The following is a 27,847-nucleotide window of genomic DNA, read 5'->3' as shown; positions in this document are numbered from 1 at the left end:
CATGTTTTTCTGCAACAATTTGGTCACAAGACAAATGAGAAAAAGTCCTCGTGAAGCAGAAAAAGGTGCTGACAGATGTCCCAGAAGAAGCAGATGGAGTTTTTTTTTTTTTTTAAAGAGAGAAAGAAAAAACTGGTAAACGGGGAGGACTGATTCACCGATACGCATATGATACTGATAATGTATATTTGTGTGTTAATGGTGTGCGTCGATGCGTGTGTGCAGACTGATCTCCTCCCACTAGATGACCATTGAACTGTCACCCCAGTCCTCCTGCTGATGGAGATAACAGGGGGCTGAGGTCCACCTCCACGGAGACACACAGACCTCACACCTCCACCCTCCCCCTTCTCCACATGGACTCGTCCCCCACCAAGGGACTATAAAAAGTCTGCCCCCGCTGAAGTTGTTCAGTCTCGTCCAGAACTCCACCAGGTAAGAGAAGCAACTTTGCAGTACTCGCAGAACAGAATTGGAAGCCGGAGAGGACTAAGTGTAGGGGAACTTTTTGTTAGAACTAAGTTGATAAACAAAGGGGAAAAAAGAAATTGCTGGAAGTAAAATTCTTAATTCTGACTTTTTGTATTTTTTATTTTATTAGATATAACTTTGGGATTGTTCTCTTTAGCCTGAGGTAATTTTGCAGCAGTGCTTCTCCACCAAGAGCGTCTCCTGCTAATTCTATGACCGTGTTTTACAGCAAAAGCTGAAACAGGATTATGTAGCAGTTTAGGTCTGATCTCCTTAATCATCCTCTGTAATCTACTCAGATTACAAGTTCCTTTAATAGCTTGCTATACATTTAGTGCAAACTCATTCAGGCTAATTCAGCAATGTGCTGGGCTGTTAAGACATTCTTACTTCTAAGACTACTGAGTCTGCTTTAGGCACAGGATTCAAGCTCTGTTGGATTAATGAATTCCCACTATTCAGTTGGATGTTCCTTTCCTAATCATTAACTGCTTTTCTGCTCTAGACCATCACCATGAAATTTGTGGCTCTAGCTCTCACTCTTCTCCTGGCTGTCGGTGAGTACTGAACGCACCCTTTCCAACCTGAGGGAAATCATTTAAAATGCAGGTGGAACTTTAGCAGGTCCACTTTACCCTTTAAAAGTTTTTCCCTCTTCGCTTGCCAAAGGCTCTCAGGCTGCCTCCCTGCAGGCTGATGCACCTTCCCAGCTGGACCAAATCCGGTCCGCTGTGGATGTCTACCTGACTCAGGCGAAGGACGGTGCCATCAAAGCCCTGGACCAGCTTGATGACACTCCATACCAAGAGCTCAAGTAAAGATTCTCATTCTTGTCCATCAGCCGCACTTTTTTGTAATTGGTCCATGCATTGCCAGGGGTTCGTTTAACTTCCTGCCTTAGTCAGTTTTTACACTTTGCAGTCGACATTTGGTGTGTACACTTAGCTTAACTAAAATGGCTTTGCTTTCCTATCTCTGTTCTCTCTCAGGACCACCTTGGCTCAGCGCCTGGAGGGCCTGCACACTCAGATCAAGACTCTGCAGGCTTCCGTTTCTCCTGTGACCGACAGCGTCTTTACCACAGTCTCTGAAGCCACTGCTGACTTACGTAACAGCATTGTGACTGATATTGAGGCCCTGAGAGTCGAGCTGGAACCCAAACGTGCTCAACTGAGGGAAGTCATTGAGAGACACATGGCGGAATACCGCAGCCAGCTCGAGCCCATCGTCAGAGAGTACCATGCCAAGCACACAGCTGAAATGGAAGAACTGAAGACAAAGCTGGAGCCCGTTATGACTGAGCTGCGTGAGAAGATTCGCACCAATGTGGAAGAGACCAAGGCTGCGTTGACACCCATTGTAGAGAGTATTCGTGCCAGGGTTGCTACACACGTGGAACAAGCAAGGAAAATGTTGGCTCCCTATGTTGAAGAATACAAGGAGCAGCTGAGGCAGGCCTACGACCAAGCACAAAACGTCAAAGCTGAAGACCTTACTGCCCTGAAGGAGAAGATTCATCCTCTGACCGAAGACATCAAGGCAAAGCTCCAGCAAATCTTTGCAATCGTTTCCGAAACCTTCAAGAGCTAAATCCTCCCTACCCTGTTCCTATAACTAACCTCCCTTTCCTATCATGTCTAGATCCATTCCAAATTTCTCTCGATTCCTTCTTTCTTCACAAACAGACCACTTCCCTAAAATTTAGCCTTGCTGATGAATTAAACGGCAGGACTCTCTCTTCCCCAGCTTACTTCATGCATACATGATCAAGCACAAGCTCCCAAACACACAGACGTGTAGATACTCAGCACATAATTGCTCTATTCTTCACATTCTGTGCCCAACTTTTTGTGTAGCAATCATATGTGAATTATTGCACGTGCTCAAACTCCTGTGTAATGACGCTTGTCTGACGAAAAGTGTGCCTTGATGAATTACAGCTCAATAAACATCTGACTGTTTATACTACTCTGAAATGATTTTTCTCTCCTATATGATATGTAAAACTTTTCCTCATCCTAGAATTCCCCAACAGTAGCATTGAACATCTACGCCTTTTTTAGGGTTATCAATGCTCATATTCAGATTCATTAGAGTGTTTAAGACCTCAGTGAACCCCTAAGGTTATGTCACACAGACACACACAGCATTTTAAGAGGTCATCATTGATCAGAAAGGTCTGCTAGAGAAGAATATTAATACAATCAGTTGTACTTAGGAATGGTGTACGATAGCACATGAGACATTTCTGTTTGTGAACACCAAAAGCCGTGATTAATGACTTGATCACACAGTGACCGGTCTATTGACAACTTATGTCTTGTGCTTTATTGGAGAAAAGCATTCTTTCTGCTGTGTGCTGCTACCCTCCAGGCTGGATCCCTTCAACACTGTCCCATTGAGCTACACACACACACACACACACACACACACACACACACACACACACACACACACACACACACACACACGCATAGAGTTCTTATATGAACAGTAGTTGTCTGGTCATCATGCAACCCAAGATGATTTGCACAACAACACTGTGAGATGAACTTTCTCCAAAATCTAAAAAAAACAACAACAACATTCATCAGTGGATCCTTGACAAGAGATGATGTTTAAACATGCCAGAGTCTTGCTTCTAACCAGCCTCAGAAATGTATACCTTGGTCAGTGTTAAGGAGTAACCGGTTCGTTAATTAGTAAGGTGTTGAAAATCTGCTCCCAGAAAATACTCTGAATAATAAAAAGCAGCTCGATGATGTCCTCATCTGTCTGCACCCTGTAACACTGGACCGATTAGGGTGTTATTAATGTGCTAAAGGTTGGTTAGGACGAGCTTCACTTATTGCTCCAGGCCATAAGAAACAATAGGTAATAGAGCAGAGAGTTCTACATGTGTGTGTGCACGCGCACATTTTTGCCTTAACTGTTCTCAGGGCGGCAAGTGAGTGCATCTGTGATTAGTGTGTGTCAATGGCACCGTGAATATTGTAATGGATGAGTCCACCATGGAAGTCCCCAGTGAGAGCCTCATGGTGTATAAAACCAGCTTGTTTCTCACTGCAACCAGACACTCCACAGACCTGGATGTACATCTACTGCAGCACCTGAAAACTGGAATACAAATTGTTCTTTTCAGTCCCATGTTGCTTTGCAAAACTGTGGGTGAATGTGTTGACTAGATCTGGATGAAAAGACTGGAAAAAACAAAATAGCACCTCCATCTATGTTATCAGTAAGAGGTGTTGAAATTATGAATGGTAAGTGTTTCGCACTCCAAGTTATCGCATCAAAGCTCATGGGCAGAATCTGTTCCAACAAATATGAACAGAATTGTATTCTCTCTTCTCCTCAGGTCTTCAGCTGTCTCAGAGCTGCGATCTGTCTCTACCCTGCTGCGCAGACGAAGGGTCACTGTCGAACACAAAGTGCCCCCAGATCAGTGGGGTCAGAGTTCAGCTGGAGATGCAGGCACTTTGGCAGCAGTTTGACCAGCTGGGCACAGAGATGATTGTTACCAAAGCGGGAAGGTGATGAGAATCCTCACATTTATGCATACTCCTACTAAACATCATATCTTGTATGTTTCCTATTTGTCTTCCTGCACTACCTCTCACTAGAATCTGTTTGTTAACTTGCAGGCGGATGTTTCCGACATTCCAGGTACGGATCTCTGGGATGGATCCCTCTGCCGAATATGTTCTTCTCATGGATTTTATCCCTGTCGACAGCAAAAGATACAGGTCAGAAACACAACCTGCATAACTGTGTTTAGTGTATTTGTGATGTTTAACAGTTGTGTTATTTGCACGAATACAATTCTGCAAGCATCGATGCTCTGTAAGTCCTGCTTTGAACATTTTACACTTTTGTGTGTGTGTGTGTGTGTGTGTGTGTGTGTGTGTGTGTGTGTGTGTGTGTGTGTGTGTGTGTGTGTGTGTGTGTGTGTGTGTGTGTGTGTGTGTGTGTGTGTGTCAGATATGCATTCCACAGCTCATCCTGGTTAGTGGCGGGAAGAGCAGATGTCGCAGCCCCAAGCAGGATGCATTTCCACCCAGACTCACCTGCCCGTGGAGCCCAGTGGATGAAGCAGACTGTGTCCTTTGACAGCCTAAAGCTCACCAACAACCTGCTGGATGACAACGGACATGTTAGTGAATGTCTTAAATGAGGGGCTATGATGCTAAACGGGCTTTTTCGCACAGAACATTAACTGAGGAGCTGTAGTAAGGATTATTTTGAATTGTGAATCATGCAAAGCTTCGCTAAACGATTCCAATGGAGCAGACTTTGAAGGCCAGAAAAAGAGATCATAGCAGTGTGCAACAATAAGTACTAAGCTATTTGTGTTTTCTCATGTCCCCCCACTTCCAGATGATACTGAACTCCATGCATCGCTATCAACCGCGCTTCCATGTGGTGTATGTAGATCCAACGCCGAACAGCCACTTGAATGCATACAAGAACTTCTGCTCTTTCTCGTTCCCTGAGACACGCTTCATGGCTGTAACTGCTTATCAAAACCACAGGGTACGGAACTGAGTGAACCAAGATGCAAGCTAAAAAAAAATTATGACATTACAATGTTTTTATCTGTTTGATTTTTGATTATTTTTTTTGTGTGCATTAAGCGATTCTTTGCTTTTCATGCCATTTATTTTAACCTCTCCTCTTAGATCACTCAGTTAAAAATTGCAAGCAACCCATTTGCTAAGGGCTTCAGGACTACAGACCCCCAGGCTTGGTGAGTGTCACACTTTCCCTGCACTTCACCTAATTTAATAAACATATCTGTCCCTAGACCATAGACCAGAAGAAATCACGACATGATGACACTGTTTCTTTATCACTTTTATCACCCGTTAAATAGTGATAAGGCGAAAGTCTTGATGATAGCTAATCTCTGACCTTTGTATACAAAGAACTGACGTTCATAGATGACAGGTTATACATGTCCGGGATGAACACCTTTGCCTGCCATGTATTTAATTTGTGTGTGAGGTTAAGGTGAACACTTACCTCTCCTCTTTCTCACTATGGTTTCTTGTGTGTGTTTGTATGTAGGGCGGGTAATCCCAGTCCTCTAGCAGTGTGGTGTCCAGCAGAGGGCAGAGCAGAATCTCAAATCGACAAATCTGGAGAACAAATAAACTGTGACTCAAAGACCTCAACCAGTCAGTATCTTTTGCATTTTTTTTAAAACAGTGTTATATGTGGTTAAAGTCTTTTTAGCTCATGGAATAAAGAAATTTTAACTAGTAGATACCTGTTTGAATTCAACCTACTTAATGAAACTGTACGGAGAAGGATTATTTAAGGAAAAGACTGTAAAAACTCAGCCTGTTTGGGGCTTTATTTGCCCACCAGTCCTGCAGTGTTTTAAAACTGGATAAGAACAACCACATTATTTAAATAAGCTTTTGGCAAATGATTTATATTTATTAGACAGCAGATTTGGTCTAAATGTTCTTCAGTACCTTTCTAAAGATTTTTCTTCTCCATCTTCAGGGCAGGAGGGCCTGGACCCGCTGATGATGGAGCAGTGTGAACTGTTTCATCACAGTAAAGACTCCATGGGAGGCACGGTGAGGAAAGGTGGGAGCAGTTTTTTAGCACCTGCCTCCTGCCTCCATCTCCCCTCCTTCTGGGACTGTGCAGGGTCATCATGAGACCACCAATCTGTCAAGGTTCAAAAGAAGTGTTTTAAATGAAAAAGGACCCTCCTGTTATATAATATTATGTGATAACTTCACACTGTGTTCATTGTCATTTTTAGTAACTATTTTACAAAATAATGCCTAATGGATACTTATAATCATTAATTGTAATTATTATTAAGTGTAACATAAAATCCAATGTCTACATGAATTATGACAAACACTGTGAATAATACCATTCAAGCACTTCAAGGACATAGTAGGGTCTAGTGTTAACGCCGCAGTTATACAGTTATAGTGTTATGTTATCTATGCAGTTATAGTTCGTCTCCATAGCAATATTTATAAAATCGTGTGCAACGTTTGTAATGCATCTGTTTGTTGTCTGAGATAATAAAACAGCACCCTGAAGTTTTGTATGAATGTTTGGTGTGTTTCTGATATTGGAACTGATGACTCGTGATTTGCAAGGGAGTACTGGTGAAAACTACATTCCCCAGGATGCAATGTTTCTTAGGGACAGTTTCCAAACAACCTGCGAGACCTACAATACCGCGGCTTCAGAATAAAAGACGATATGAAAGCATTACAGGCTATACAGAAAGAAATGTCGAGGAAACAAGAGCGATTTAATTTAAATGGAACCAAGTGTAACCTTTTCTGTTGTAAAACTGAAAACTAAGGAATTATAAAGAAAGTACTGTAAACCAGGCAGTTCCTTTTAAACAACCTTGTTTTAAGTTAAATCCTCTTTAAGAAAGGCGTATACTCCAAGCCTTCTGCAGTGGTTTGACACGTGATGTGTTACCGTCAATGTGTAGAGCTGCAAATAATCAGTGCCGTCTAATTTTAGAACCCATTGGGGTAAAAATGTGGGCCTTTCATGCTTTTTTGCTTATGCAGGCGTAATCGGTGTAAATTGTTTTATTTTGAAAGGTATTAGAGGAAATTGTGTGGCTATGTAAGCTAACTTGACGGAGGTGATGCTCGCGCTCTTGCAGCTCTGATGGCTGCAGAGGGGTAGATGGAGGAGGAGGAGGTGAAAGACTTGAAGGCGGAGAACAGAGAGAACGTGTCGGGCAGGGGGAAGGATGCGGATTATGGCAGCCTGCCGACCGTCCTGCCTGTCAGCGGTGAATGTCGTTTGACACGAAGATGCGCGGACGGAACTACGCAGGCCTGCAGTTTGTTGGCTCACGGAGGCACAGACTGTAATTTACGCGTCGGTGACACCAAGGATTGCCTGGATCAGCTGTGAGGGCGATTTATTATTATTTTTTATTTTATGCTATTTGATTTATTACTCATGCTAGTTGTTGTAGCATGAGTATCCCCCCCTCGACGTGTCATTTAACATGAAGAAAACAGGAGTGAACGCAGAGTGACCTCGTCTCTTCGTGTTTGTGGTTTAACTGCCATCATGCTTTTAGCCGTCATCTTAGCATCCTCACCACCTGAGCTCTCCCCCTGGGTTGCTGCGGACTGGATGTCAAACTGAAGCGAGTGTCGTTAAGTCAGACTTGAACACGACAAAATCAAAACTTTTACCCGGTTTCACCATGGACATGTTACAGCCTCGCTGGTTAACGGGTATATTTATATGGACGACTTTATGTCTGCTCAGCAGCGGTCAAACCGCCCCCAACTCCTCGGGCCTGTCTCTAGCCATCCGCGTGCCACTGCGGCAAGGTGCTCGCGGCGAACAACCACCGCCGCTGCCACCTGCCGCCTCCGCGAGCAGGAGCCCTGCGCGCAGGCGGAGAGGAGCGCCAGCGGGCGGTATCAGCTTCGTGGACATGATTGATAACCTGCGTGGGAAGTCTGGCCAGGGATACTACGTGGAGATGGCCGTGGGTTCTCCTCCGCAAAAGGTAGAGGTTTCATTCACAAAGAGTAATTGATTTGATGTCCCCTGACTCCTCAGTGTGTATCTCATCACCTTTTTAACCAATGAACACACACCCACTGTAAGGAAATCAATGTAATTAACACCAGGCACACCCAAAAAATCAATATGTTATCCTTAAAACATCCTTCTTTAAGAGTACTCAGACCTATCAGGCAAAACCAGCTTGAAATTATCATTGGATCCAGGGTTATCAATTGGCACAAGACATACCCTGTGATGTTATCTGTATTACACAGTCACCTTAGTGTTGCATCAGTGTGTCAGCATATATGCTCATATATATAGTCTTTGTTAGAGTACGTGTGTGAATCCCTGTGAAAGTGTGAGAAAGGACTGAATGATACGGGCAGATAATGGAACCATTAATTCTGCAGAGTGAGGACTGCCAGCTGGGTGCAGCTGCGGTGTACAGGCTGGCACACAAAGGGCGAGCACGGAGGGAGAGATGGAATGAGAGGATCTGCCAAAAGAGAAGGAGGAAAAAGGAAAAGATGGAGTGGGGTGACAGGGACAGAAGAACATAAACAGAGGGACAAGGGTCAAAGAGAAGAAAGTGGGAGTTTGAGAGTGGAAGAAGAGGAAGGAGAAACAAGTGTGTGTGTGTTACAGAGGGAGGACGTGGAAGTCAGACAGGCAGCTTTCAGGAAACAAAAGCAATGAGATGGTGTGGGAGATGGAAGGCCGAAGGTGCTAAGCGGAGGTGTCACTTTGCCACTGATTCTTCCTGTGTCAGTGAGAGAGACAGAGGGTGAGAAGGAGATCTGTCTGCTGCAGATCAGTCCCCGGCAGCAGAGGCCAGTCAGCACTGACAGGCAACACTGTGTGTTGGTGGCTGGAGTGATTGTTATTTATTCATTATTCTAATCTTTCAGCGCAGGAAGCCAAAGTCTGACGTTAAGTGAAATATAGGAAGCCGTGCAGGAAATCTGTCTTCAAAAAAATATATTGATTGTAATTTGAGGAATGCGTCAGAGACTGTTTGTTGGCATTTTCTGAATCTTTGTGTTGCAGACATAACCTTCTAAAAAATAGAAAGAAAACAAAAACAGTGACCTTTGATATGTAGCCGTGGAAGTAAGAAATAGCATCCAAAATTTAGAGGTGTTAGAAGCTCAGTGAGGTAACCACCCACAGAACACTTTTATTTACTTTCATTTCTGTAATATAAATAACTTTAACTAAAAAGCCAGTCTTCTAGTTTGTTATCTATCATAAATTCTTTATGAGTCAAAAGGGTGTCTTTTTACTTTTGAGCCTGATCATGCCAAAAAAAAATCACTGTCACCCTGGTAACTACCAGCTCGATGGCCCCTGACCTGAGGATAATCAATATGAATTCACTTAAGGGCAAAATCCAATTTTGTTGAAAGCTCGTCAAAACTGTAGCCACCATTTTTCTTTCTCCTGCCTTTATTTCTCTGTGGTATGAAATAAAAATGTGTTTTAACTAACTTTAGGAATTTTTAAGATAGATAAAGGTTCTAATTCTCAAAGATTTTTTCATCTGTGTGGTGTGGACGTAGCTCTGAGTCTGAAAAGTGAACCCAGGGAAGGCTTACTTTAAATCTGCAATGTTTTTAGAGGTCACCAGGGGGCGACTCCTCTGGTTGCAAACTTGGCATCCAGCTGTGTAGTCTGTGGGGATCCTTGTCTCTCTTGCTCTGCAACATCAGAAAACACTGATGAGTTTATCGGCTCAGTCACTAGTGTAATGTCTTAATGAGTAAAATATTAAGTTAATTCTGTAAAATTATTGTCATTGTCACAGTCACCCTAACCCTAACCCCCAAAATTATCAAGGTATGTCAGGGATGTGTGGTGTCTTCAGCTTCACAATCATTTTCGCCACTTTCTCTTCCCTTCTGGTTTAAAAACACTGGGATGGAAAAACACACGGAAAAGTCTTGCTATGAAGCCTCAGTGGGTGACTTCATAGTAGCTGCTTTAATCTTTTATATACAGGTCTGGGAACATTTGGAAAGAACCTAAACACTGTCATCACACTTTGATTAAAATGTGGGAAAATCCTTGTTGATACTTGGAATATTGAGACATCACTCACAAGAGATATGTTTGACATATGTTTAACAGATTACAAGCCAATAAGTCATCTATTAACGGTTAAATACCGACAGTTGTTTTTTGGCAAATACAGTTAATCACTCTCTGGCAGACGATCATGGCGGAGTCTGCAGCTTGGATATAAACATTATTTTTATTGCACAAATGGATGAGTCCGATGGGAAAGTACAAACTACATCCAGAACAGAATGAACTTTGTTAAGCTCAAACTAGAGCTGGGCGATAGAACGATAACGATATGTATCGCGATATAACTTTTACTCGATAGAGAAATTAAGCTATCGCAATAGACCTCGCCGCTCTTGTCCTCTTAAAAAAAAAAAAAAAAAAAAAAAAAAAGGTCAGCCAATCCAAATCAAGTAGCGCAGAGCCGAACCAATCACAGCCGCAGCGTCACGTCGCGTGACTTGTTACGTACAGCACAAGTGCCAAGCCGCACGTGTGTTTGTTTGGGAAGCAGCCAGCGGGTAATGGAGCCAGCGCGTAATGGAGGAAATGAGTGTGCCGACTAGAAAAATCAACCGAGCGTGACCGAAGAGAAAACAGATGATGGTTCCAATGCCGGAGAGATTGTCGAACGGAAGAGCCAAAGAAGTTCCGTAGTGTGAAGGTATTTCGGCTATTTCAAGTCTGACAAAAAACAGAGTAGCGTGCACTGTAAATTGTGCCGAAAGCAAGTCTTGAAATACATGCGTCACACTGGTTTCGGTGAAATGAATTTCTACAATACTGTTACTGTTAATTCTACTCTCTGCAGTGTTTAAATGCTTACATATACACACAGTTACTGTCCGTCCACACATACGACTCGGTTCTGCTTCTATGCCCCAGCTTTGTTTACTTTTTCCCACCGAGGCTTCTAGACTTCTGATTGGCCAACATTTCTGCACGGTTAGGAATCTAGCGCCACCTGCTGCTTTGGCATGTTCATAGCAGCGTTTTCCTTCATTTCTGCCTTTATGTGTGGACGGGATTATTTTTTAAAACGAAAACGGAAAATCTCCGTTTTCAAAAATACCCGTGTACGTGTGGACGTAGCCTCAGTCTCTGACTGGAAGCGCTAATTCATCATTCGGCTTTTGTCAGACTAAAGTAACTGTTAAAACTGTTTGAAAAGCTCAGCTATACAACAAGGAGAGATTGAGAATTTCCTTTTAGTTCTCAGTTTATTTGATATTGACAAAAGTTAGTCAGTTTTGTCTGTTATTCTGTAAAACAAACTAAGATTTATTTTTAGAATTAATATTTTGTTTCTAAGTGGAATTGACAATTTAGTCTGTTTCATTTGTTCTATTTTGAAACTTAAACGCTTTAGCGGCTGCCTTTTGTGTAGTTTGCAATATTTGCCTTTATTTATCTGAAAAAGTCTCATGTTCCATAAGTACATCTACCCTGTTGAACTTATTATGGGAAATAAATATTTAAATAAAAACAAGCTGCTGATTATTTCACATTTTACTTGTGAGCAACGGCACATTTAAATCTTACAAATATAGTTATTTGGCTTATATCGTGATAGATATCGTTATCGCCTGAAATGAAAAAAAAAACATATCGTGATATGTAAAAATCTCATATCGCCCAGCTCTAGCTCAAACACAACTTCAGCTCTTTGGAAACATCTGCACAGATCATATTTAGGTACATTAGTAACATATCATTAATGCTGCAATCCCGAACAGGTTGGAATTCAGAGATTTTGCGTTCCTAGTTGTAAATGTTTTGTGGAACGTCCCCAACAATCCAAGATGGTTGCACTAAATGTAAACAGTGCTAAAACTTTAAACTTTTAATCTGTACAGCCTAGAGCAGGGCGATATGGCCAAAAATATTTATCACGATATATATTTGAAAATTTGCGATAACGATATAACCGACGATATAATTGATGCGAGACAAAATACAACTCCACAACATTACTAGCGCAAAAAGACAACCTTCCATTTATTTTCACTTAAACAAGAAGCTGGTTTTTATGTACATTAAAGCTTTATAAAAATGTAACAGTGCAAATGCAAATTCCTTGCTGAAAGTTTAACCAAAAGGCATTTCCAGTAGAAATGGGCTGACATATCCTGAGCATAACCATGTATAATATCCACTGAAGTTAAAAAGAGGTGCTTTGCAGTCTGAGGTACACCTGTGCACTACTCATGATGTCAGATCAACATCCTGATGTGGCACACCTGTGAGGTGGGATGGATTATCTCAATATAGCAGATGTGCCCACTACCACACATTTGGACTGATTTGTGACCACTGTTTGGGAGGGATGGTTATATTGTGTATCTGGAATGAATTTTAGGTCTCTACGTCCATCCCATGGGGAATGGGAGCAGTAACAAAGGTGTTGCGTTTATATTTTTGTTGAGTGTATATGTGTGTTATCATTTTGGATGCCACAAAGGGAAAAATTCCCTGTTAATTTCCTTCTGGTGACTTGGTACCATATTTTCATTGCTGATATTTGTGGCAGCTAGTGGACTTGTCTCAACTTAAGTCAGGGACTTGAACCATAAGACTTTCAAACACAAATAGCTGTTATCCTGTAATCTTAACACCGTCTATTAACAGTATTACAGATGGGGAAAACATTTGCTGCCTACCTTCAGGGCTGAGTTTTATCGTTATAATTTTTTATTTAGTAATTAGATTTTTTTTTTTTTTTTCATTTTTACTCATTTTTTAAAAAATTCTGTTTACTTTCAGTCAGTTTTCAAAGAGGTTTGTCTTATTTCAGTTTTTATTGTTTGAAAATGTTTAATCTAGTTTAATTAGTTTTAATCTTTTAAAATGATTAAAATGTGGAGGGCATATGGCAGATGCAAGATTTAGGAAAATCAGTGTAGGTCTTATAATATAGTATATACAGTATACAATAGAAATGCAAAACCTTTTGAAGGCAGTTGTTTCTCAGTCTTTTAGACATCCAGAGTCTCATCCATCAATGACTGATCAGGCAAGTTGTAAGAACATTTTTACTAACAAATACAAAAACTTAAGATACTGCCTCTATATTTTTTTATTCTTTATTTTTATTAATTTTACAAGTTCACAAAATTGTTTCAGTTAAATTACTTTTTGCTTTTTATTTTTATTTTAGTTGACTGAAATGTGTTTTAAGATCTACTTTTAACTAGTTTAGTTTTAGTTCACTATAATAACCTTGTTATTGGACAACTAATGTGGGTTATGTGGCTAATAGTTAAATGGCTAACGTGCACCAGTCAGGTTAACATTTATGGTAATTGTTCAGTACTTTAGTATTAAAGAAACATATGCTTTACTGATCTCTTGAAATTCTTCATTAAAAAAAACAGGTGATAATCTTTAAGATGCTTCATCAAAGTTTGTTGTGCTGCTGTTCACACGTTCAGCTGCTAGTGAGGGGAGGGGCATTGTGCTGGTCTGCAGAGCTGCAGTTGTTTCTCAGCTAGAGGAGAGGAAGATGCTACTGTTGCAAATGAGTATCTAATCTGATTGTAGTATTTAGTATCAATTATCCAAGTAGCAAAACTTTTTCTCCTATTCATTACAAATGCTGGCTACGGTACCTGTGGTACTGAAAAAAGTTCTCAGAATTTTGGTATGGAAAGGTACCACAGGTATGTGTTCTGGTGACATCCCTGGTGACAGTCATGTCAGAATTGCTACCGGGCCAATAATAATGTGTATGTGAATAATGCTTACAAAATGCATTTTAAATTGCATTTTGGTAGTTATTAAAACAAAAATTATTCATAACAAGTTTATTTGTTTTGTTTTGACTGTCCGTCACACACCCCTGGAGATCCTCAGAGCCAACTTCAAGAAGTAAACTATAGAGTATACAAACCTTTGGATGTAGATATGTATGTGTTAGAGATTAAGAGTGGCACTATAACTCAGAGCACTAGATGAATCATTTGGTCAGCGTTGGCCAAATGGTCTTGAATTTTAATGAGCACATACAGAGACACGAAGGAGACACTTTACATTTATTTATTAGAAGTAATGTTGCGGAAATGACCCTGATCCATTTACAGTAACTTTCAAAAACAGAATGTAGGTTGCATTCTGTTCTCGTAACTGCTAAATGATTTCTCCTCCATAGTGAAGGGGGAAGGGTGTATAATGGATGGAACAGACAGGCACTCTGCCAGAGAGGACAGGAAGACAGATAGAGAGAGTGCAGGGAGAGGCATGAGGTCTCAGTGTGTCAGGATGCAGTGGCTTTCGTCATTTGGGATCCTTGTGTGTGTGGCCCCGCGCACATCTCGGTGACTCAGGATGCGTGTGTGAAAGATTCAGACCTATAAAGTGTAGTCAGCAAATTTCTTTCCAAGAAAGGAGGACAGGGTGCGTACAGAAATATGGCTGACCGTGTTTTTGGGGAAAGTACAGGTGGATGTCAGTGATGTGAACATATGTATGTCTCTGTGTGTGTATGTATGTGTGTGTGTGTTGGTAAGATAGACAGTCAGGATTTATTCTGGGCTTTCAGTGCTGGCCCTTGAGACTCCAGCACTTCTCTGGATATTTAAAGAGCCAATCCATTATTGAACAGCTTGCTGTTGGTTCAGTGTCTGCCTGTGTGTTCATCTGTTTGGGTTTCTCTGTGCCACTCTGTCTCTGCTCTCAGCTGAAGTCTCGGTCTTTCTCTGAATTTCTCATTTATCAATAAAATGCAGTCAGAAATGGTGCTGTGCAACATGGGGTACACAGTCATGCATAGTTGTAAATGATCGTGTAGTATTATACATAATTAACATGAGGCAGACGTGGCTTATTTCTCTTCTCCTCGCTGTCTGCCGCGGTGCTCCATTCATACTTTTACTAACTGTTTTGACCGACTACGCAAAATACGATACTTGCATTAGAGATGCTGACAGAAGAGGAGGAGACGGGGAGTAGAATGGGCAACCTGAGAGGAGGGGAGGGTTGGAGTGGAGACTGAGAGGGGACAGAGAAGGACATTCAGGTCAAAAGGAAGCATCACAGGACACTACAACAATACAGTGATGTGTACAGTAAATTCCTGAGGTGAAAAATGAAAGTCAGTTAGAGATGAGGCTAATTACTTGCCAAAAACAGCCTGTAAGACCTTAAACTATCTATAAAATATTGATGTTTTTGATTGTAGACAGCAAACGTAATATTGTTTTACAAACTTGTGGTATGTGTTTAATAAATCCCTCTCTCTGCTTTCCTGCATTCAGTTGAATATCCTGGTGGATACTGGAAGCAGTAACTTTGCAGTCGGGGCGGCTGCTCATCCTTTCCTGCGCAGATACTACCATCGATCGCTGTGAGTAGAGACTCAGTCAGATATAGAAGTTGTTCGGAAACATTTTATGAAGGCTGGAGGAGAGTAAAACGAATCCTGCCCATTGTTCATTAACAGCTCCACCTCGTACCGCGACCTGGGTAGGAGTGTGTACGTTCCCTACACACAGGGACGCTGGGAAGGAGAGCTGGGCACCGACCTAGTCTCAGTCCCGCATGGACCCAACGCCACGCTGCGCGCCAATATTGCTGCAATCACACAGTCGGATCGCTTCTTTATCAATGGATCTAACTGGGAGGGAATCCTGGGGCTTGCCTATGCTGATATAGCCCGGGTAAGAATCACTCTGTCTTTCCAAAATATGAGAAAAGAAAATCTCAATTCAAACTTTACAAGACACTTACAAATGCCATTATCCAGAGCAGCCTAACATATTAAAGTTAGGGCTAGAAGTTAGATTATGTCTCGACTGCTAATACACTTACTTAAAAGTGACATGTGATGAAATTATAAAGGAGAACAAATGAATGTGAGGACATGCAAAATAGATTTTATTATCACATCATACATCTATATTTAGCTCTTGTGGAAATTAGTGAGAGCATGTGACCAAACTGTCAAGCGGCACAGTATCAGATGTGGGTAAGCGATGCTACTAATCTAGCAAAAGATCAAGAAACTATTGAACTGGTGATGAAAAAAGTTTGGTTCTTTCAATTTAAACCTAAACCTGTGATTCGATTTTGTTACTCAGATGTCAAAGATCAGTGTAGTTTTATTACATACGGCATAAATGCCCACTTTATGATACAATAAAAAGTAAGTAATTTTATTCGCGACAGTAAGGTGTTTGGGGGTTTTGAATATGTAATTATTTGGGGCTGTGACAGTGGTCTGAATTAGGTTCACTTGTTCATATTTTCATGCACAATTTCCACAGAACATGGAAGTGGATTCAAAGTCCAAGGAAAGACCTTGGACTTTGAATCCTGTATCACACTTACACCTATTGGCATAATAACTGCCACACTGACATCTGCAGAAAAGTAATATGTGATTAGACAGCAGAACTGCTGATGGAGGATATTTAAGAAACTGAAAGCAGGTTGGGACGGGACAAAATATTGACCCGGCAATATATTTCATTGCATCCTCCCAAACATTATTTACAGAGAGGTGCCAAATATTAACATTTTTATTGAAACATTTACCTAAAAAATTACAATACTGAACTCTATTAAAATGAGAAAACAGTGAACACACACATTAACACCACAGTGCAGTCAACACATAGTTTTTGCATCTTTCCTTTTTTAGGGTCCGGTTACACAGATGATGTCATGTGTGGTAGATGATTATTCTTTATAATCATTGATGTATAGATATACCATTTATATCATGATAGTATTGAATCTGTAGCTATGGTCTGATTCCCGGTTCTATTCTGGACTTATTTGTCTGTGTTTCCCTCCAGCCTGATGAGAAATTGGAGCCTTTCTTTGACTCTTTGGTTCGCCAGACTCCTGTCCCCAACCTCTTCTCTCTCCAGCTGTGTGGTGCAGGCTTCACACAAAACTACTCCCTGGGCAGCGCTACAGTTGGCGGAAGCATGGTGAGAAACACTTATAGCTCTTTTCCACTCGTACCTACTCGACTCGACTCGACTCGACTCGAGTCTTCTTGGTTTCGGTCATTTTCCATTACAATTGCGCACCACCTAATGCTCATGGGTCGTTATAGCAACACGCCCGAAACTCCTGTGACTTCATTTGTATCTAACACAAACACAAGACAACAGTGGGGGACGTTGAGGCGATGGTATACCTGCTTCTCAGTATATGGCTGTTTGTCAGATTCAGGTACCACGTGGGGTTTTTCATGTAACCATTGCCCTCGTTGCCGGGTTTCAAAAATGGTGGTTTATTTTCATGAAGAAGATGCTCTCATGGTTCATCGAGTGACGCCAATGACTAGCCAATTGGTGACATGCAGTCTGCTGACGTCACATTTTCAGATGGACTCAGATTGGACAGGGCATAAGTGGACAACTCTAAAAACCAAGCAAAGGCAAGCAGGGTTGAGTAGGTACTAGTGCACATGTGTTAGGCCGGATTGGACTCTATTATTCCCCTTGCTTTCAGATCATTGGAGGTGTGGATCCATCACTCTATGTGGGAGAGCTTTGGTACACACCCATCCGCAGGGAGTGGTACTATGAGGTTATCATCGTACGTATTGAGGTAAACGGACAGGACCTGAACATGGACTGTAAAGAGGTGAGGCTCGATAAGTAGATTCCTACGAAAGCTAAAAAAAACACAAACAGACTAATGAAGGATGTGTAAGAAATTTGAAATATGCCTGACTGTGTCACTGTCTTCTACAGTACAACTACGATAAGAGCATTGTGGACAGTGGAACTACCAACCTTCGACTGCCTAGAAAAGTATTCCAGGCTGCAGTCAAAGCTATTGAAGCTGCCTCCTCAGTCAGTACTACTATAATGTACCATCACGTTTATATCACCGCCCTGGTCGTCTGGTTTGTACTGAGTGGATTATGAGAACCAACTAATGTCCTTCCGACCCTGATTTTTCAGACCGAGCAGTTTCCCTCTGGGTTCTGGCTCGGGGAGCAGCTGGTGTGCTGGCAGGCTGGCACCACGCCCTGGCACATCTTCCCCGTCATCTCCCTCTACCTGATGAGCGAAGTCCGTAACCAGTCCTTCAGAATCTCCATCCTGCCGCAGGTAGTCACAGCAGTCTCGCTCTGGATCTGAGGAAAATTTTATAAAGCTGGAGTTTTAGAAGGGTCAGGGACATAAAGCTGTATTGCTCAACCTTGAATTCTCTCCGGGTGATGTGAAATTAAATGTTATTTTGTAAGATCTTTTGATAAGAAGATTACATTTAAAAATGTTATTCATTTCCGTCATTGGTGCAAGACGCAGTTATGCAAGAATGTAGTTAGCATGCCGCACACTGTATGAGGTCTCGACACCGTGTATTCATCAGTAAGTGAAAAGTTTTAACTTTCATTTGGACTTTGCACAGTACAAAAACTGTGGTCAGAGCAAACACACCAATATATGCAGTTCCACTCCTCATGGAATGAAAGCACAACTAGAAACCGTGACAAAAGAAAAGAGCACGTTTGAATGTCCTTTGAATATATTTTCTAAAGGTTTTAAAAGTAATTCAACGTCTTTTTTGTTGTTTTTTTATAAATTGGAAGCCGCTCAGACAGACCTTGATGGTGACGAGATTAATAGAATTTGAGATGTCAAAGAAAAGTTCACTGCAATAAATATCTGAGTGGGTTGTGACCTTGATACTGTCAGAAAAATTAAAAGCTTATTTATTTTACTTTGTGTCCCTCTGTTTGAATGTCTGTAGCAGGTATAATACAGTGAATGACTTTGCTATAACAACTGCATATACAGGAACACTTGAGCTGGAAAAATCTGCCTCTGTAATCTGATTGTTATTTGTTCTGAATAAGATCCTTTAAATATGAAAACATATGATCGCTCTCTAGTGGACAGCTTTGCAATTACATCATTGATTCTAGGTCATAGCTCAGTACTGATCAGCAAACAATATCTGGTACTAGTCCAGTGTGGCGTTATAGCCAGGATGTTCATATTAAACAAGTCCGGTTAGTGAGGTTAGTGTATGTACAGTCAAACTGTATGAGCCAAAAAATCATACGGTCAGCTTTTGTGGGGCAGCCACTGAAAAGGAGGTTGACTTAAATAAAGCTAAAACAGCTTGTTTCAGGCAGCTGAGGTCACTTCAGTAAGGCCCGGTACAAGATAAATAAGGATTATTTCCCACTATGCAAAGCTACTCTAACAGGCTCTAAGAATAAAACTGTGCAATGAGAAATTAGGGTGATACGGGCATTTTAGTGAGCTCTCTAGTCTCTGTATAAAAAAAAGTAACCAAGTTACTCAAAACACAAACCTTGTTGTAAGTAGGGATTTAAACGGTGCTTAAACGGTGCTCGAACCGGTGCTCAAAGAATGGAACACACAAACTTTGTCCAAAAACCTCTCATGTTTAACTGTTTTCCACTTTTTCTTTGGTCATTTTAGCCTTTTTGGCCAGGGTGAAGGGAGCATCTGCCATCAAACAAGAAGACAGCCGCATGTAACTACGACGGTGTTTGCTAGTTCACCTTACGTGCATTAATGTAATAACATGGTTAGCGTACTCAACGTAAATTACACACGGACAACATTAAGCTACTCACGCAGAGAAGAACGGCTGCTGCTGCCGTCATCATCCATCATCATTTCTGCTACACTGGCAGGGCTAGGTGCCAGGACTCTCCTCTTCGGGTTCTTGGGGGATGTTGCTCCGTGTCCAATAACAGGCACCACACCCGCAGTAGATGTGCTCGATGTGAGGTCTCGCAGCAAGCTATCAAATACGGCGCATTTCTCGGCTTTAAAAAAAGCTCTATGTGTCAGGTGTTTCATCAGATTTGAGGTGTTACCTCCTTTGCACAGTATCACAGTATCACCTTAAAGCACTTGTTGCAGGCTGCTGAGTTTGCATATTTTGCTGTGAAGTACAGCCAGACTTTTGACCGCTTCGCCTTGAGCATTTTTAATCTGTAGCTCTGCTCTAAAAGAACGTATGTACCTGGGCCCGCCTACTATCCTCGGAAAGGTAAAATGATTGGCTAGAATCTGAAGTGTATGACATCTCAGGAAAAAAAAGCACCGAAATAAAGCACTGAAATGTGCGCTGCTTTTCGGTCTGGTTACTACCATCTAGTTGTGAGCAGTTGTGAGCACTTTGGTTTGGGAACTATTTTCTACACGGACATTTCTTTCTGCAGATTGATTTTGTTTATGTCAGGAGAAAAAAAATGCTTTCTACATTTTATACCATTGTCATGATTTCTGGAGACATCGCTGCTATCTCTCGTTCAGCTTCATCTAGCACTCTGACATTGCAATATCTGAGCATGATGCACAAACTCTCTGTCTCTTTGCCTGTGAATTCCTCCTACACATGCAGGAGTTGAGCAACCAGGCTTGACAGGTACATCTTAGGCCCCTGAAGGCTTTTATCTATATCACATACTAAGATGTTTTTTGAATCTGATAACTCAAGAATGTAGTTGGTACCATCAGTGCATCTACTGGGAGGCTGAGGGGTAGCGCTGGGTGTTGCCCGTATTTTTAATATTTATGCACCTCTAACATCTTATAAAAGCATAGCATTGTTTTAATTTCATGACAATGACATCTAATTTATATCCAAAAATTTTGAATTATGGATGATGTATTACTTCGTCATGTTGCCTAGCGACCACCTAACAATGAGCCAGGTGACCCGCTTTTAGCAATGAAGGCACAATATCGTTTTAATTTCTTTACCGTGTCCTCAAACGCTGTTACAAAATAGCTGAGATGTTTTGTAAAGAGTAAATAACAACAACATGCAGTGATTTGCAAATCTCACATGATGGTGTATTTTAAGAATGAAGTAATGGTGATTACACAAGGGCTGTGCATGCCCGATGCTGGGTGTCTGACTCTACTTTTTTTCTTTTCTTTTGTATGCAGCAATACTTGCGTCCAGTGGAAGACGTGGCCTCTGCTCAGGAGGACTGCTACAAGTTTGCTGTGTCCCAGTCCAGCACCGGCACAGTGATGGGCGCCGTCATCATGGAAGGCTTCTACGTGGTGTTTGACCGCGAGAAGAAACGCATCGGATTTGCTGTTAGCACCTGCCATGGTGAGGAGCAGGGGATGGAGGGATGACAGAGAAAAAATGGGAGAAAAGAGAAGGAGGCAGAAGAAATGTAGGTAGTATTGTTCTGTTTCTTGACTACATACAATCCTGTTTTGTTTTTTTGTTTTTTTAGTGCACGATGAGTTCCGCACAGCCTCCGTGGAGGGTCCGTTCCACGGGGTCGACCTGGAGGACTGCGGCTACAACATCCCCCAGACGGACGAGTCCACCCTTATGACCATCGCCTACATCATGGCGGGCATCTGCGCTCTCTTCATGCTGCCGCTGTGTCTCATGGTGTGCCAGTGGCGCTTTGCCCGCTGCCTGCACCCACATGGGGACTTCGCTGACGACATATCGCTCCTAAAGTGAAAAGGAAGACGTGGAGGTCATATAAAGACATGTGCTTGAAAGGCAGGATAAACATGGACTGTGGTTAAAAAGTGTTTTAAAATGTCGGTGCTGTTAAAACAGGAGCTTTGAAAAGATTTTTCAGCTAACGTTAACTAAAGAAAATGGTGACAGCCTTGCTGCCCTCAAGTGTTTTGCAAGGATAACTAGAGCCGTTACAAAAAAGCCGTTTTCATCAGCATCAACTTTGCCTGTTTGAGCTACCTATGCAGATCAGCATGGCTATAGAGAGCAGATGCAGGAAAATGTGAAATGAAAGAATAATGATTATAAATAGTATATAAATAAATCACAACAATGGATTTGTTTTGTAACTCGGAAAGGTTTGTCTCTTAACATTTGGAACTTGAGGAAAGAGCATTTAGAAACATTAAAACACTTTTAATGAAGAAAATCACGCCAGATATGAGTACTGGATGGAGATAATGTAAACATATGGACGTATGAACTGGTCACTGTGTGCGTGTGTGTGTGTGTATAGATGTTCTGTTTGTGGCTTAGAGTGAATGAGACGAGTCTGATACATGTGAGCATGCCTGTAGATGTGCGCAGCTGTACTGTAAGTGAGAAGTGTACTGAGAGGTTTAACAAAAATGGAAACATGATAATAGCGCCAATGAAATGACATATGCCAGCAAATGAATCCTGCAATGCAAAACAAGTATGCATAACGTGGCTAATTTGATTAAATATCAGACGTTATATTTAAAGTATAAAAATCGGTTTTGCTTTGTGTGAAACTGAGACTACTGAACACAGCAGATGTCACTTTTTCTTATTATATTGATGGCTTCAATTATCTACTGTACATAAAGGTTGTGCATTCCAGATCATGTATTTGCGCAGACACACACAAAACACACAGAGCTTATATCCCTGCATATGACTGCTGCACCATCTGATGATTACCACATGTAACAAGAACACATGACAAGCAAACAAACCAAGACTTTATAGGGCTTTTTTTCCACAAACACAAACTGAATCACTCACCACATCTTTCAAGGGGGACCATACATGTATGCTTGGACAAAGATACCAGCCCAACGTATGTTATACACTAAAGAACACTATGTATGTCTATAAGAGACTGTTTGTATTGTCTCCGAACAAGGTGTAAATAGGTCAACTCAGAACTGTTTATTTATCTGCCAGGCGCTGGCAGCACTGTTGAACCAATAAAATACTAATTGTAACTGGAAAATGTGTTGTCTATGTACGTGTGTGTGCGGAATTATTAGGCAAATGAGTATTTTGTCCACATCATCCTCTTCATGCATGTTGTCTTACTCCAAGCTGTATAGGCTCGAAAGCCTACTACCAATTAAGCACATTAGGTGATGTGCATTTCTGTAATGAGAAGGGGTGTGGTCTAATGACATCAACACCCTATATCAGGTGTGCATAATTATTAGGCAACGTCCTTTCCTTTGGCAAAATGGGTCAAAAGAAGGACTTGACAGGCTCAGAAAAGTCAAAAATAGTGAGATATCTTGCAGAGGGATACAGCAGTCTCAAAATTGCAAAGCTTCTGAAGCGTGATCATCGAACAATCAAGCGTTTCATTCAAAATAGTCAACAGGGTCGCAAGAAGCGTGTGGAAAAACCAAGGCGCCAAATAACTGCCCATGAACTGAGAAAAGTCAAGCGTGCAGCTGCCAAGATGCCACTTGCCACCAGTTTGGCCATATTTCAGAGCTGCAACATCACTGGAGTGCCCAAAAGCACAAGGTGTGCAATACTCAGAGACATGGCCAAGGTAAGAAAGGCTGAAAGACGACCACCACTGAACAAGACACACAAGCTGAAACGTCAAGACTGGGCCAAGAAATATCTCAAGACTGGTTTTTCTAAGGTTTTATGGACTGATGAAATGAGAGTGAGTCTTGATGGGCCAGATGGATGGGCCCGTGGCTGGATTGGTAAAGGGCAGAGAGCTCCAGTCCGACTCAGACGCCAGCAAGGTGGAGGTGGAGTACTGGTTTGGGCTGGTATCATCAAAGATGAGCTTGTGGGGCCTTTTCGGGTTGAGGATGGAGTCAAGCTCAACTCCCAGTCCTACTGCCAGTTTCTGGAAGACACCTTCTTCAAGCAGTGGTACAGGAAGAAGTCTGCATCCTTCAAGAAAAACATGATTTTCATGCAGGACAATGCTCCATCACACGCGTCCAAGTACTCCACAGTGTGGCTGGCAAGAAAGGGTATAAAAGAAGAAAAACTAATGACATGGCCTCCTTGTTCACCTGATCTGAACCCCATTGAGAACCTGTGGTCCATCATCAAATGTGAGATTTACAAGGAGGGAAAACAGTACACCTCTCTGAACAGTGTCTGGGAGGCTGTGGTTGCTGCTGCACGCAATGTTGATGGTGAACAGATCAAAACACTGGCAGAATCCATGGATGGCAGGCTTTTGAGTGTCCTTGCAAAGAAAGGTGGCTATATTGGTCGCTGATTTGTTTTTGTTTTGTTTTTGAATGTCAGAAATGTATATTTGTGAATGTGGAGATGTTATATTGGTTTCACTGGTAAAAATAAGTAATTGAAATGGGTATAAATTTGTTTTTTGTTAAGTTGCCTAATAATTATGCACAGTAATAGTCACCTGCACACACAGATATCCTCCTAAAATAGCTAAAACTAAAAACAAACTAAAAACTACTTCCAAAAACATTCAGCTTTGATATTTTTGGGTTCATTGAGAACATGGTTGTTGTTCAATAATAAAATTATTCCTCAAAAATACAACTTGCCTAATAATTCTGCACTCCCTATATATATATATATATATATATATATATATATATATATATATATATATATATATATATAGGTGTGTGTTATTAAACTCAACTGCAATAGCCTTGCAAGATTTGTAATTTAAAATAAGCCCTACATGTTTCTTGGCCTTGATGTGGCCCTCTATTTCTTCCATTGTCTAAAACAAACCGTTATAGCTCAACTTTCTTCTGATTGGCTGCCCCTTGCAATCAGAAGAGGTCGATGGGGCTTCTGTGGTCACAGACAGAGCTGTGTGCAAAGGATATTAGGGAAATCTCCCATTTAACATAATTAAACATAAAAAACTACCAAACAGTAATCATTTAGTAACTACATAAGCACCTCATATTAGAATGATATCTTCAAACTTAAAAAACGAAACAAAAATGACAGAAACGTTCCTGTTTTTCTCCTAATATCTACAATAAAAAGTACAGAACTTTTTCTGTGCTTTTACACATTCCCTCCTGCAATGTAAGCCCAAAGATATGGGATCAGAACGATGCCACCTTGAAATGAAACCGAAAAAAAAATATTGTAACTGAAATAAATGTACTGAAAACTCTAGTATTGAAACTGAAAAAAATTGATAGTGAAAAACAAATAATTGAAACTGTAATTTTTTTGTTTTCGCTTACAAATTTCTTTTTTTTCCAGTTTCAATCCATTTTTCGGTTTCAAACCATTTTTCAGTTTCACTCTGCTGGCACTGTTTTGGCGTCCAGGGGCGCGCTGGGGGGCCTTCAAGACCTTTTCAAAGTCTTGAAGGCAAGCTAAGCCTGAAGGAAAAAAGAAGGAACACACACATGTAAAGGAAGCACTCAAAACTTGCAGCTATCCTAAATGGGCGTTTTTAAAGTCAGCAAAGAGGCACAGAAAAGAAGATCAGACACCAGCGAGGGAGGATAAGAAAGACAGACGCAACAACATTGTCATCCCCTATGTAGCCGGTGTATCAGAGAAACTCAGGAGAGTTTTCTCCAAGCATGACATCCCGGTGTACTTCAGACCCAGCAACACACTCAGACAGAAACTGGTTCACCCGAAAGACAAAACGCCAAAACACAAACTTAACAATGTGGTGTATGCTGTACAGTGCAGCGAGGAATGCCCAGACCTCTACATCGGAGAGACCAAACAGCCACTTCACAAGTGCATGGCACACCATAGAAGAGCCACCTCCACAGGACAAGACTCAGCAGTCCATCTGCATCTTGAAGATAAAGGACACTCTTTCGAGGATGCCAATGTTCACATTTTGGACAGAGAGGACAGATGGTTTGAAAGAGGAGTGAAAGAAGCCATCTATGTCCACTGTGAGCGACCATCTTTGAACAGAGGCGGTGGTTTATGACACCAACTCTCTGCCATCTATAATCCAGTTTTGAGATCCCTTCCCAGACGCCTTAACGCCCACTCACATCCTGGGCCATCTGACCTCAGGAATTCGCATGATAAGTGGGGCCAGGTTTCACAATGAACTCACCCGAAACTCTGGCTGATTGGGACCCACGCCCAGTTTCCCACCTTGGCTCAGGCGATTAGAGGATCATCAGGGGGTCCTTTTGTCCCTCTGTGGGGGGTTTCTCCCACTAGGTTTATATCTGGGACTCTCCACCATTTGACCTTAGAACTGAAGAAGCTTCTCGGATGAGAGGTGAAACGTCTTCAAGTAACTTAAAGAAGTCCAGACGCTTTTCTTTGCAAGCTCTTTTGGCCATGGTGAGTATATCCTTCTCTCATCCTCCCCCTCTTCTCACGAAGCTTCTCCTTCAACCTCAGTTCTCACCTCCTCAGCAAAGAGAAGCAGAGAAGACATCTGCACTGAAGAGGTAAGTGCAAAGAGGTGCAAGGTAAGTGATGACACGTTCTGTGGCCCTTTAAGGGGACGCTGTGGAGCGTGTGAGCAGCTTCAAGTTCCTGGGAGTCCACATCTCCGAGGATCTCACCTGGACGACCAACTGCTCCAAGCTGGTCAAGAAGGCTCACCAGCGCTTCTTCTTCTTGAGGACTCTGAGGAAGAACCACCTGTCCTCAGGCATCCTGGTGAACTTCTATCGTTGCACCATCGAGAGCATCCTGACCAACTGTATAACAGTCTGGTACGGGAACTGCTCTGCCTCGGACCGGAAGGCGTTGCAGAGGGTCGTGAAAACTGCTCAGCGCATCGCCGGAGCACCACTTCCTGCAATAAAAGACATCTACAGGAAGCGGTGTCTGAAAAGGCCTGGGAAAATCATCAAAGACCCCAGTCACCCATCACATGGACTCTTCACCCTCCTGCCCTCTGGGAGGCGCCACAGGAGCCTCCGGACTAAGACCACCAGGTACCGGAACAGCTTCTTCCCCACAGCTGTCAGACTCCTGAACTCTGCCTCCTGACATCTGACCCACGTTAACACATGGACTGAACATACCCACACCCACAATGGACAACTGTACCCTCAAACACACAATAATAACATGGACTGAACCACCACTCACAACCACTAGCACTTTATATAGCCTCTGTAGAAACTATCTACACCCTCACTTATCTTAACTGCACTACTGTATAGCTCTGTGTAAATAATCATTCTGTACATTCGATAATCTTTAATCCTACAACTGTTTACAACTTGCATAGTTCCCATTTCTGTATAGCTGTATATCTCAGATTCTGTAAAGTTATTTATTTCATATTCTGTATAGTTTTTCATATTTATATCCTGTTCATAGCCTGTACATAGCTTGTACTCACTACAGACTTATAGTTATAGAATATTCACAACATACTTCATACCGTGTACATTATAACATACCATAATAGACCCATTTCTGTAATATACTCACATATCTATATTATTACTAATATATATTGTAATATATCTATATCACTAAAGCACTTCTGGATGGATGCAAACTGCATTTCGTTGCCCTGTACCTGTGCATGTGCAATGACAATAAAGTTGAATTCTATTCTATTCTATTCTATTCTATTCTATTCTATTCTATTCTAATTGTATAATATTACAGTTTGTGATGCTTTATACATGTTTTTATTGCTTCATTTCAAACTAGGAGATATAAAATAAACCAGTTTTCATAATAGTTTCTGTCTCTTTAGTTGTTTTCTTAATAAGTTATTTGGAACATCATTGCAACCCGTCAGCTTTTTATTGAGGATTTAGAAAGTTGCTGGTGGCCCGAGTGTGTACAGTGGGGTGTTGTTTTTGTCACATGGTGAAAGTGACCTTGGGGGGAGCAAAAAGAACAACTGCACAATTTAGGGATTCACAGACTTTGGTAATCGTTAAAAAAAATGAAGAAAAATTGTTCTGTGTGAACAAGAAGCTCAAATATAAACCCTACTGACACAAATGATCTGCTATCTGTAAGCAGGAAAATGTTTTCATGAGCCTGGGTGAAGCTAATTTGTATGAGTTTAACCTCCTGGTCAAAAACTTTTAGAAGATTAATACGTTCACCTGCTGATTCTTACTTGGCCTGAATGTTTGAATGTTTGCAGTTTCAGGTC

At 41.5% G+C, this 27,847-nt stretch overlaps 3 protein-coding genes across 3 annotated transcripts; all 3 read left to right on the top strand.

Annotated features, from left to right (window-relative positions):
• The first annotated feature begins 335 nt into the window (after positions 1 to 335).
• LOC146653688 (uncharacterized) lies at positions 336 to 2,439 on the top strand. Its single transcript, XM_085429455.1, has 4 exons — positions 336 to 435; positions 977 to 1,028; positions 1,141 to 1,285; positions 1,461 to 2,439. Exons 2-4 carry the CDS (start codon positions 986 to 988, stop codon positions 2,059 to 2,061), a joined length of 789 nt encoding a protein of 262 aa, XP_085285581.1. The 5' UTR covers positions 336 to 435; positions 977 to 985; the 3' UTR covers positions 2,062 to 2,439.
• Positions 2,440 to 2,542: 103 nt separating this feature from the next.
• On the top strand, positions 2,543 to 6,532 carry LOC146653687 (T-box transcription factor TBX1-B). The gene is made up of 8 exons (XM_085429454.1): positions 2,543 to 3,734; positions 3,830 to 4,004; positions 4,116 to 4,217; positions 4,453 to 4,624; positions 4,849 to 5,004; positions 5,151 to 5,218; positions 5,539 to 5,648; positions 5,983 to 6,532. The coding sequence occupies exons 1-8, from the start codon at positions 3,701 to 3,703 to the stop codon at positions 6,141 to 6,143; spliced, it is 978 nt and encodes a 325-aa protein (XP_085285580.1). The 5' UTR covers positions 2,543 to 3,700; the 3' UTR covers positions 6,144 to 6,532.
• Positions 6,533 to 7,107: 575 nt separating this feature from the next.
• Positions 7,108 to 22,746, top strand: bace1 (beta-secretase 1). Its single transcript, XM_085429453.1, has 9 exons — positions 7,108 to 8,002; positions 15,321 to 15,409; positions 15,506 to 15,722; positions 16,863 to 17,000; positions 17,530 to 17,664; positions 17,775 to 17,876; positions 17,988 to 18,137; positions 20,970 to 21,141; positions 21,272 to 22,746. Exons 1-9 carry the CDS (start codon positions 7,691 to 7,693, stop codon positions 21,508 to 21,510), a joined length of 1,554 nt encoding a protein of 517 aa, XP_085285579.1. The 5' UTR covers positions 7,108 to 7,690; the 3' UTR covers positions 21,511 to 22,746.
• The last annotated feature ends 5,101 nt before the right edge of the window (positions 22,747 to 27,847 follow it).

This window comes from Rhamphochromis longiceps, linkage group LG14, assembly GCF_057381845.1.
Source record: "Rhamphochromis longiceps isolate RC_006_pf linkage group LG14, R_longiceps_female_GT1.1, whole genome shotgun sequence".
Taxonomy (NCBI): Eukaryota; Metazoa; Chordata; class Actinopteri; order Cichliformes; family Cichlidae; genus Rhamphochromis; species Rhamphochromis longiceps.
The sequence above is the reverse complement of the archived record's forward strand: the minus strand, read 5'-3'. Positions and strand labels throughout refer to the sequence as shown.